This window comes from Bos mutus, chromosome 21 (assembly GCF_027580195.1).
Source record: "Bos mutus isolate GX-2022 chromosome 21, NWIPB_WYAK_1.1, whole genome shotgun sequence".
In the NCBI taxonomy this organism is placed as follows: Eukaryota; Metazoa; Chordata; class Mammalia; order Artiodactyla; family Bovidae; genus Bos; species Bos mutus.
The window spans coordinates 31542398-31554993 of NC_091637.1; the positions used below are offsets into that span (position 1 = coordinate 31542398).

Genomic DNA, 12596 nt, shown 5'->3' on the forward strand with positions numbered 1-12596 from the left:
TCCTGCACTGGCGATCCTGTAGTCATACAGGCCCGAGATAGATGAGGTCCCATAACTCCAACTAGTGTAACGGCTCTTGAACACTACACAGAATCTCAACATGCCTTTTTAGACTCAACAGTAATGTATTAACTTGAATCTAGATTCTCTCTCTGCAGTTTATCCCTCAGTTTAAGAAGTGTGGGCTGGGGCACAAGGTCACTCTGAGTACCACCAGAGAGTGAAGTGGCTTAGGTGCTGCAAATGCAGAGAGCAGTCAGCTGAAGGTCTGGTCCAAATATATGTTCTGTCTTGAAAGATGGGTAAGGCCAATAGTTTACCTTATTCATTAATTTACTAAGATACCATCTGGTCTATCTAGCCAAATTAACATGTACAAGTCATTTAGATATGTTAATTAGTTTTGAACCAGTGAATAGAATCTGGAAAAAGGGACTATGCAAAGGGTGAACCAACGTTATATTTACATAAAGATTTATGTTTTTAGAAACTCTTTCACATGCATTATCTCACTTGATCCTAATCTCAATCCCACAAAGTAGATGGGTCATCATTGTTGTAAACATCTGAAAGAGGAGGAAATTGAGGCTCAAAAGATTGTTGCTGTCTTAGCAATATAGGGAAGAAGCTAAGGGATAGTGAAAGAAGTGAATACCAATCACTAAGTATTTTGTTTTCTTGCACCCAAACAGCCCCATAAGATGGGTATGATTATTATTCTACCAAACCACCTCACCTGCCTCTTGAGAAACCTGTATGCAGGTCAGGAAGCAACAGTTAGAACTGGACATGGAACAACAGACTGGTTCCAAATAGGAAAAGGAGTACGTCAAGTCTGTATATTATCACCCTGCTTATTTAACTTATATGCAGAGTACATCATGAGAAACGCTGGACTGGAAGAAACACAAGCTGGAATCAAGATTGCCGGGAGAAATATCAATCACCTCAGATATGCAGATGATACCACCCTTATGGCAGAAAGTGAAGAGGAACTAAAAAGCCTCTTGATGAAAGTGAAAGTGGAGAGTGAAAAAGTTGGCTTAAAGCTCAACATTCAGAAAACGAAGATCATGGCATCTGGTCCCATCACTTCATGGCAAATAGATGGGGAAACAGTGGAAACAGTGTCAGACTTTATTTTTTTGGGCTCCAAAATCACTGCAGATGGTGATTGCAGCCATGAAATTAAAAGACCCTTACTCCTTGGAAGGAAAGTTATGACCAACCTAGATAGCACATTCAAAAGCAGAGACATTACTTTGCCAACAAAGGTCTATCTACTCAAGGCTATGGTTTTTCCTATGGTCATGTATGGATGTGAGGGTTGGACTGTGAAGAAGGCTGAGCGCTGAAGAATTGATGCTTTTGAACTGTGGTGTGTTGGAGAAGACTCTTGAGAGTCCCTTGGACTGCAAGGAGATCCAACCAGTCCATTCTGAAGGAGATCAGCCCTGGGATTTCTTTGGAGGGAATGATGCTGAAGCTGAAACTCCAGTACTTTGGCCACCTCATGCGAAGAGTTGACTCATTGGTAAAGATTCTGATGCTGGGAGGGATTGGGGGCAGGAGGAGAAGGGGACGACAGAGGATGAGATGGCTGGATGGCATCACTGACTCGATGGAGGTGGGTCTGGGTGAACTCTGGGAGTTGGTGATGGACAGGGAGGCCTGGCATGCTGCGATTCATGGGGTCGCAAAGAGTCGGACACGACTGAGCGACTGAACTGAACTGAAAGCTGAGGAAACTGACACTCAGAGGAGTAACTTGTGACAGAGCTAAGTGGAAGAGTTAGGATTTGATCTACATCTTTGGGATTTCAAAGTCCATGCTTCAGTTATTACATTGATGAAGCCTATGGCTTACTGTTACAGTGAATGTAATCGCTCAAGAGTTCTTGATGCTAAGAGTTTTAGCCTTCTTAAATAAGTGGGCTGTCTGGAATGGGTGATACACATTTAAGAAATTGATGTGACATAACAGAAAAAGTGTAGGCTATGGGGCCAGAGAGATGTGTTTAAATCCTAGCTTTACTAATTGCTAGCTGTGTGACCCTAAGCTTTATTCTCACCTGTCAAATGGATAAATAGATCTTAACCCCATGAACTTGATGTGAAGATTAAATTATATAACACGAAAAAGTTCCTTGTACATCAACAAATATTGATTACCTTCCTCTATAAAAACATTTCTCTCAGAAGCAGAGGACTTAGAAAGCAGAGATAGACAAGGGTCTCTTATTTGCTAGGGAATAAAGACAGAAACATAGAGAGTGAAAGGCACATAATAGACCTTATTTGTATAGGAAATCTTTGCAAACAATCCCACTCAAGTATTACCTACTTTAAGAAGAATGTTTTGGCATCAAGAGTCTGGGTTAAGGTCCTTCTAAGCTCCCACAGAATTCGGTTAACTTCTATCTTAGCATTCAGTATACTGTGTTATAAGTCTGTCTTTATAAATCTGTTTTCTCCTCTAGATAATAAGTTAAGGCCTCTTCTATTACAATATCTGGTGTAAGGCAGATACTTAATAAGTTTTTGCTGAATGGAGAAAAGGGGAAAAAAAACACACCCATCTCAATAACAGTGTGTTGGAGAGGATTAGAATCAGATTTATAATATTTTCTTACCTTGACCGCATAGTTATTAAGTGGATCTTTTGCGTATGAAGCTGTATAGTAAACTGCATCACCGGCCTCACAGCATGGCTTGTCACTGGTCAGCCTGAAGTCTGACCAGCTGTCTACCCCAAAACGGAGTTGGTCTTTCTGCCCAGCCATGAAGAGGTCTTCACATTTAACAGCCAGTTTCTTCAACGCATCTGTGTGAAGGCTTCGGATTTTACCCACCACTTCTTCACGATTCTCAAGTCCTCGATAAAGTGCTTGTCTCTGTGGCTTCTGGATACTCCGGCCCTGTCTACCAGAGGGACCCCGCCGGCTGGACAGGGACTCTGTGCTGTTGGAAAACCTATCTTTAATACTGAGAGTGGTTAGGCTGGAGATGCTGTTTGCTGCTGAGGGCACACGTCTCTCCTTGTACAAAGGTCTCTCCAAGGAGTCATAAGACTCAGCGTCCAGTCCCTTGAGTTCGTAGCTGACCGAGGAGCCAGCACTGCTGGCATCCCAGCTCGGGTCGATATCATAGGTGGGATTAGCCATGACACAAAGGGTAGTTTCCAGGGACTTCTGGAGGTCTTTGGAGAGTGGCTCTGTATTGGCTCTTATGATCATTTTCTTTGGCAGTGGGGGTGGTGTTGGTTGCAAAGCGTTGGGTGCTTCTTGGTCTGTTTTCCCGCCAAAGGCGATGACATCATCCAAAGCTCCCTTAGGCTGCCGTGGATGCTTGGGAGGTATCATGGCTGCTCTAGATTGTCCTGGATTGTTTTAGAATAAAGAAAGAAGAAAAAAAGAATAATTAAATAAAATGTTCGTTCTGGTTACATAATTGAAACTTAAACAGAAATAAATGTAGTAGCCATAAGAATTTAAGAAGTTAACACCTTAATTCAAGAACGGTAAAAGAAAACAAAGAACAATTAGCTAAATTTAAAGGTAGAATTCAAGACCTAATGGGAGCAACAAATGTGAACAATGTCTCAGTATTTCCTTGCCATAGGAACAGGGCGATGGGTTTTGCTTTCAAGAAGGAATCCTGATTCTCCACTTCTGGCCCCAAGAGTGCTGTATTCACTACACTAGAGTACTAAGTACACTCAAATAACTGTATTGTGACAGAAGAGAGAGGATAACATTTGCAGGTTAAAAAGAAATACTTGGGAGCATTACTAAAAACAATCGGGATTAGCAAATGAGACTGCTAGATTGGTGCTCAGAAGATACTATTCTATTAACTTTGTTCCAAAGTTACATTGTATTATACTGTATACAACACTTGTCATTCTCCATCCAAAACAAACAAACACAATTTCATAAACCATGCTATTTCATTTCCCTACAGAGATGGCTTCTGGCACCACTTAAACTGGTCTATGTATAAAGACCTCTGAGATTGTGGTAAGGGAAACCATGTGTATGAGCAGGCAACTGCTGTTTCAAACATCACCCACAAACTCTTACATGATTCTGTTTTATTTGGGGGGGAATATAAACTGAGATTTGAGAGATGCTACATTTGAACTTCTCTGACAACAAGCTTCAGTTACAGAAACAATCACCTTTGTTTCCTTTCCAGAATTTATGCTTAGAAGATAAAACATGTATGGATGAATCAGTGATACCTTCAGGCCTTATAATGGGGATGGGGCATTATTTTTTTTAAAGACTTAGAAATATACCATGAAGTTTTAATAAAAGTTATTAAAATTAGTAATGTTATTAAAGTGAAATAGTCACTCAATATTTCAGAGTTAAAACATAATGCTCTATTATGGGTGGAATTACATCCTTTCCCCCAAAATATACTTATGGTACTTCTAAATATGACCTTATTCAAAAATAGTCTTTGTAGAGGTAATCAAGTTAAGGTAATCAAGCATCCAATGACTTCTTAATGAAGTCATTAAGGTAGGCCTCAATCCAATATGGCTGGTGTCCTTATAAGAAGGGGGAATGTCATATGAAGACACAGGGAGAATACCATGCCGTCACAGAGGCATTGCTTGGAGTAATGCAGTTGCATGCCAAGGATGCTAAGGATTCATGGCCACCACCAGATGCTAAGAAGAAATAAGGGAGGATTCTACCCAGAATCTCGGAGGGAATATGGTCTTGGTAACACCTTAATTTCTGCTCCAAGTTGCCAGAACTACAGGAGAATAAATTTCTCTCGTTTTAAGCCCCCAGTTTGTGGTACTTTATTATAGCAGGCCTAGGAATCTATGTTCTTACTACTGATCAGACTGAACGGAAGGCACTGGAAGGTCTTGAGGATGATAATGAATAAGGATGGTGGTTTGTTTTTGTTAAAAATCATGTCCTTGTAGCAATGCCAAGGGGAAGCACCAATATAAACTGTGATTATAATAACACTAAACTCCATTTCCCATGCATGCAATCCACTTCAAGAACACTTAAAGAGTTTATATAAACTATGACAATATATAAGCAAACCTAAGAACCCTCTTTCCCCACAAATGGCATGTAGCAATATTCTTTTACAAAGAACTGAGCTACATTACATATAAATAAAAAAATATGTATATATAGACAGCATAAGACAGAGAGAGAGAAGGAATATGAGAATGCTAAGCTCTAAGAGGGCCAGGACATTTGTTTTACTCATTGTTGTACCCTTTATGTTAAGAAACAGGGCCTAATTATAATAGATGCTTAATAAATATTTCTTGAGTGACTAAAGGAATAAATATTTAGGGCTAAAAGAGAAAAACAGGCAAAACTGTATAGGTACCTATATCAAGTGAAGATATTGAATTAGAAATTTATGAAATTCCCACCAAGAAAAGTCTAAGACCATATCGGCTTCACTGATGAATTCTACCAAATGTTTAAAGAAGTATTAAAACCAATCTTCCATTAACTTTTCCAGTAAATAGAAGTGGAAGGAATACTTACCAACTTGAAATCTACGATAGGCCAATATTACCTATATAACAAAATAAGAGAAAGAAACCAATACACTAATATCCCTTATTACTAGACACAGAAATCCTCACAAAATACTAGCAAACTGAATCAAGCAACATATAAAAAGGATAACACACCACAACAAATTTGGATTTATCCCAGAAATGCAAGGTTGGTTTAATATCTAAAAACCAATCCATGTCATATAAAATGTAAATAAAACAAAGAGAGGAGGAAAAAACCTTACATGGTCAGATCAATGGAAGAAGAAAAAGAATTTCATAAAATCCAATATTTATCAAGATAAAAATACTGAACAAGCTGGAAAAAGAAGGGCTCATCCTCGTTCTGATACAGGGTGCCTATGAAAAACCAAGAGCTAAATCATACTTAATGGTAAAAGCCTAGGTTTTCCCCGACTAAGATCAGAAACAAAACAAAGATCCCCATTCTTGTTTTTTCTATCCTACATTGTACTGGAGAACCTAGACAGGGAAATTATGGGAAAAAAAAAAAAAGAAAGAAATAAAAACATCCAGATTGGAAAAGAAATAAAACTATCTCTATTCACAGATGACATAATCTTGTACACAGGAAAGCCTAAAGAGTCCACAAAAAAATGAGAACTAATATACCAGTTCAGCAAGATTGCAGGACTTATGATCAATATAAAAACTCAACTGTATTTCCATATACTAGCAATGAATAATCCCAAAGTTAAATGAAGGAAACAACTGCATTTATAATATCATCAAAAATATTTAGAAAAATATTTAGCAAAGTAAGTGTAAGACTTGTACACTAAAATTACTTGGGCACTAAAAACTTTGATGAAAGACATTAATGATCTATATAAATAAAAAGAAATTTTATGTTCATGGATCAGACTTTATATGTTAATATGGAAATATTCCTCAAATTTTTCCTCTGAAAATTTAATGTCACTCATATCAAAACCCCAGCTAGCTTTCTGGCAGAAATTGACAGAATGATCCTAAAATTCATATGGAATCACAACAGATCTAGAGGAGGCCCTCTCCCCACTCAAATCTTAAAAAACAGAACAAAGAACCTACATTTCCCAACTTCAAAATGTACTTCACAACTACAACAACCAAAAACTATGGGGCCAGCATAAGAATAGACATACAGATGGATGGAATAGAAGTGAGAGTGCAGAAATAAACTCCTACATTTACAGTTAACTGATTTTCAACAAGGATGCCAAGACAATTCAATAGGGAAAGAGAGGCTTTTCAACAAATGGTGCTGGGACAACTTGGTATCCACATGCAAAAGAATGGAGTTGAACCCCTACATTATAGTATATACAAAATTAACTCAAAATATATGAAAGATCTAAATGTTAAAAACTAAATCTATCAAACTCCTAGAAGAAAACATAGGAGTAAAGTTTTTCGACCATGGGCTAGGCAATTATTTCTTAAATAAAATACCTAAAGCACAAGTAACCAAAAATCAATAAATTGGAACTCATAAAAATGAAAAACTTTTTGTGCTTCAAAGGTCAATTTTAAAAAAGTGAAAACATGCTCAACATCACTCATTATCAGAGAAATGCAAATCAAAACCACTATGAGGTACCATTTCACGCCAGTCAGAATGGCTGCGATCCAAAAATCTACAAGCAATAAATGCTGGGGAGGGTGTGCAGAAAAGGGAACCCTCTTACACTGTTGGTGGGAATGCAAACTAGTACAGCCACTATGGAGAACAGTGTGGAGATTCCTTAAAAAACTGGAAATAGAACTGCCTTATGACCCAGCAATCCCACTGCTGGACATACACACCGAGGAAACCAGAATTGAAAGAGACACGTGTACCCCAATGTTCATCGCAGCACTGTTTATAATGGCCAGGACATGGAAGCAACCTAGATGTCCATCAGCAGATGAATGGATAAGAAAGCTGTGGTACATATACTCAATGGAGTATTACTCGGCCATTAAAAAGAATACATTTGAATCAGTTCTAATGAGGTGGATGAAACTGGAGCCTATTATACAGAGTGAAGTAAGCCAGAAAGAAAAACACCAATACAGTATACTAACGCATATATATGGAATTTAGAAAGATGGTAACAATAACCCTGTATACGAGACAGCAAAAGGGACACTGATGTATAGAACAGTCTTTTGGACTCTGTGGGAGAGGGAGAGGGTGGGATGATTTGGAAGAATGGCATTGAAATATGTATAATATCATATATGAAACGAGTCGCCAGTCCAGGTTCGATGCATGATACTGGATGCTTGGGGCTGGTGCACTGGGACAACCCAGAGGGATGGTATGGGGAGGAGGGAGGAGTGTTCAGGATGGGGAACACATGTATATCTGTGGCAGATTCATTTTGATATATGGCAAAACCAATACAATATTGTAAAATTTAATAAAATAAAATTTTAAAAAAAAAGTGAAAACATAACCCTTAGAATAGGATAGAACATGAGCAAATCATATATCCAATAAGAGACTTGTATCCAGAATTTATAAATAACTCTAACAATGAAAAGATAAAGAATCCATTAAAAGTGGTCAAAGTGGGAATTCCCTGGTGAGCCAGTGGTTGAGAATCTGCCTTGCAATGAAAGGGATGTGAGTTCAATCCCTGGTTGGGGAACTAAGATCCCACATGCCACGGAGCAACTAAGTCCATGCATTGCAACAGACGATCCCACATGATGCAACTAAGACTGAAAGCAGCCAACTAAATAAATATTTTTTTTTAAAAAGCAGGCAAAGGATCTGCATAGACATTACTCCAAAGAAGATATACAAATAGCCAAAAAGCATGTATAAAGATGCTCAGCATTTCTCACTAGGTATATGCAAACCAAAACCACAAGACATCACTTTATATCCATTAAGCTAGCTTTAATAAAATAGATGAACAAGTATCAGTAAAGATATGGAGAAATTCAAACCTTCATACATTGCTAGCGGGAATCTAAATGATGCAACCATGAAAATGGTTTGTTAGTTATTCAGAAAGTAAAACAGTTACACATGATCCAGAATTTCTAATCCTAGGGATATATCTGAGAGAAATGAAAACATATGTCCACACAAGAACTTGTATTCAAATGTTCACGGCAACATTTGCATACAAGAGCCCAAAAGTGGAAACAACTCAGATGTGCATTAACTGATGAATGGATAAACAAAATGTAGCATAGCCACACAACATAATATTCAGTTCGGTTCAGTCACTATGTCGTGTCTGACTCTTTGTGACCTCATGGACTACAGCAAGCCAAGCTTCCCTGTCCATCACCAACTTCCATAGCTTGCTCAAACTAATGTCCACTGAGTCAGTGATGCCATCCAACCATCTCATCCTCTGTCGTCCCCTTTCCTCCTGCCTTCAATCTTTCCCAGCATCAGGGTCTTTTCCAATGAGTCAGTTCTTTGCATCAAGTGGCCAAAGTATTGGAGTTTCGGCTTCAGCATCAGTCCTTCCAATGAAGAGTCAGGACTGATTTCCTTTAGGATGGACTGTTTGGATCTCCTTGCAGTCCAAGGGACTCTTAAGAGTCTTCTCCAACACCACAGTTCAAAAGCATCAATTCTTCGGCACTCAGCTTTCTTTACAGTTCAACTCTCACATCCATACATGGATACTGGAAAACCATAGCTTTGACTAGATGGACCTTTGTTGGCAAAGTAATGTCTCTGCTTTTTAAAATGTTGTCTGTGTTGGTCATAGTTTTCTTCCAAGGAGCAAGCATCTTTTAATTTTATGTCTGCAGTCACCACCTGCAGTGATTTTGGAGCCCAAGAGAAGAGTCTCTCACTGTTTCCATTGTTTCCCAAGTTATTTGCCATGAAGTGCTGGGATCAGATGCCATGATCTTAATTTTTTGAATGTTGAGTTTTAAGCCAGCTTTTTCACTCTCCTCTTTTACTTTCATCAAGAGGCTCTTCAGTTCCTCTTCACTTTCTGCCATAAGGGTGGTGTCATCTGAGTATCTGAGGTTATTGATATTTCTCCCGGCAATCTTGATTCCAGCTTGTTCTTCATATTATTCAGCCATAAAAGAAATTAAGCCCTGATGTGTGCTACAATCTGTATGAACCTTAGAAACATTATGCTAAGTGAGAGAACCCAGTAATAAAAGACCATATATCATATGAAATATTTAGAAACACATAAATCCATAGAGATAGAAAGCAAATTAGTGGTTGCCACAGCCAGGGGAAAGGGAGAATGGAAACAACTGTTAATGGCTTTCTGTTTGGGGTAGGCTTCCCAGGTGGCTCAGTGGTAAAGAATCCACCTGCCAAAGTAGGAGGGGCAGGTTCAGTCCCTGGGTTGGGAAGATCCCCTGGAGAAGGGTATGGGTAACCCACTCTAGCATTCTTGCCTGGGAAATCCAATGGACAGAGGAACCTGGCAGGGTACAGTCCACGGGGTTGCAACAGAGTCAGACAACACTTAGCGACTCAACAGCAACAATTGTGTTGAGGTGATGAAAATGTTTTGGAATTAGATACTGGTAGTGGTCGTATAATTCTATTAATAAACTAAAACTCATTGAACTGCACAGTCAAGAAGGGTGAATTTTATGGTATATAAATTGTATCTAAATATTAAAGCGAATCAACAATTCAGTCTTAGAAACCATCATAAATTCAGTTTTCAGTCATATCTTCCCATTATTCTGTGCTCTTAACATCACAAAAGATATAGGGGCTTGGCATTTATTGAACTCTTCCTGTGATGGCGAGGCCTCCCTCCTGGTGCTGTCCCAGCTCTATTCTGCCTCAGCTAATGTGTGAAGTCAAAACCATAGTTCATTTACAAGATGACAGAAATAGGCTTTGTAACAAACCTTCATTTTCCATTTGCTGACTCAGAAGATGCAGGAGGTTAGAAGCGGTGAACTGCACCAGCAGCTTATCTTCCTGGCCTGACTACTGTGGCAGTCTTCTGAAACCACTGTCTTCAGTTTTTCTTCCTTCACCACACTAACCATTAGAGACTTTATTCAAACACCAAATCTGATCATGGCACTCCTCCTGTACTTCAAAAATTCTGTCCTTGAGAATTTGGACTTGATCCCGAGGATGGAGTTTTGTTGCTTCAGCACAGAAAGAAAGCCTCTTATGACCCAGCCCTGGTTGTTCTGTTTCTCTCACGGCATTTTCCCGTGTGTCCTAAATCGAGCTACCAAACTGCTTGTGGTTTCTCCAGCACTCTTGGCTACTTCATGCTCTGTGTCTGTTCTCTTATTGACCCTCTTCCGGGAATGGTTTCTCTCTCCACTCATCTTTAAATGTTCTGCCTCTGAGGAATGTTTCTTACTCCACTTCAAAATTGCAAAATTGACCTCTCCTTCCTGGGGACCTCAGATGTATTATGTGAATATTTCTGTCTTAAGCACTTAGAATACTTGACTTGTGTCCCTATATGAATTCCCCATGGGTGTAATCATTGAGGGCAGACACTTGGCTCATTTATAGCCCAGGACAAAGCAAAGAGTCTGGCTGAGGGGGGAATGGAAGGAATGAATTAATAATGAACAAAAAGCAAAACCTAGAAACATGAGCCTATTCTCACTCCTTCCCGTGAGAATCTTTATGGGATGGCCATTTTCTTTCCATTTTTTTTTCTAAATAAGAACAGTCATGAAAACCAAGGAATGAAGGATTCCAAAAGTGCTTTCTTTTTCCTTTTCTTTTAAATGACCTCAGAACTGACAGGTGAGGCAAGTTCTAACACCATCAGCAGCTCTTTCACGCATATCAGGAGGTGCAAGAGGGCTGATTACGCCACTTCCCACCACCTTCAGAATAAAGTCCAAACTATTCAGGAAGTTGGGCAAGGCTATCAGTCTTATCTGTCACTATTTCTCATCAACCTTCCCATAAGAATCGCTCAATTCCTATTCTTTTAATAGGTTCCCTGTTTTTACTTTTATATCTCTGCCTTAGTAAAGGTGTTCTTCCATCCTAAAGTGAAAGTGAAAGTATTAGTCACTCAGTCGTGTCTCACTCTTTGCGACCCCATGGACTGTAGCCCACCAGGCTTCTCTGTCCATGGAGATTCTCCAGGCAAGAACACTGGAGTGAGTTGCCATGCCCTCCTCCAGAGGATCTTCCAAACCCGGGTCTCCTGCATTGCAGGCAGACTCTTTACCATCTGAGCCACCAAGGGAGCCCCATCTCTACTGAAGCCATCCCTCCTCTCTACTCCCCACCCACAAGTGGGGAGCCATCACTTCTTCTTCTGTGTTCTCTTACCACTTTTCACTTTATGATAGCATTTTTAGCTTTTTATATCGTGTGTATTTTCTTTTTTTTACACTCCCTTGGAACCTCTGGCGCGGTGTGAGACACGCAGCAGGTGTGCAGGAAACAGCTGCCAGACTGAAGGACAGTGTCAGCAGAGCTGGTCATCATTCCAAAACGAAAATGGGCAGCCAAGGCAGCAAGGAAACAAAGATAATTAATAGTGGCTTCTCTCTCCAAACAGTGGGACATGATCTCCTGGGAGCTAAGATTTCCACATGGGAATCAGAAACGTTTGCATTCCAAATGAAACCATGAATGTTTTACAGCCCATGCAAGGTCAAGGCATTTGCCCAAGTCTGAAAGTGTCCTAAGTTTTTTTTCTTCTGAGAAGAACAAGTTCTCCTAACTGAATTCCAATCATTTGGGTCAATGTTTTAAAAGCTTGGTATCTTAGCTGTTTTTATTTTAAACTTTTAATCCTGTACATTCTTCTCAAGCCTCTGGGACCAGACACTAAGCTCAGCTTTCAGCAGGCTTGATATAACATCACATACTCTACATTTTTGTGGCATGCCAGCTCTCTAAACAGGAAAAAAAAAAAAAAAAAAAAAGAATGTGTTCTAAATCTTGCCTTGCTATAGACTAAAATGTTCTTTTGGACAAATATGTTTGACAAAACCATACTCAATCCCTACTTTCCTTTCTTTTTGAGTTTCTAAACTCTATCTTTATATTTTTTCTTCACTTAAAAATGTCTTCAGACTGACAAATAAGGCCTTATATCACTTTCTG

At 39.3% G+C, this 12596-nt stretch overlaps 1 protein-coding gene across 6 annotated transcripts in view; it reads right to left on the bottom strand.

The window, feature by feature from the left end:
- PEAK1 (pseudopodium enriched atypical kinase 1) overlaps positions 1-12596 on the bottom strand; it is a 317398-nt gene that overhangs the window by 25648 nt on the left and 279154 nt on the right. For all 6 annotated transcript variants that reach the window (XM_070358573.1, XM_070358568.1, XM_070358572.1 and 3 more), the window contains one exon: positions 2634-3379. In XM_070358573.1, the coding sequence (XP_070214674.1) occupies positions 2634-3379 (746 nt within the window). The remainder of the gene's footprint in view (positions 1-2633; positions 3380-12596) is intronic.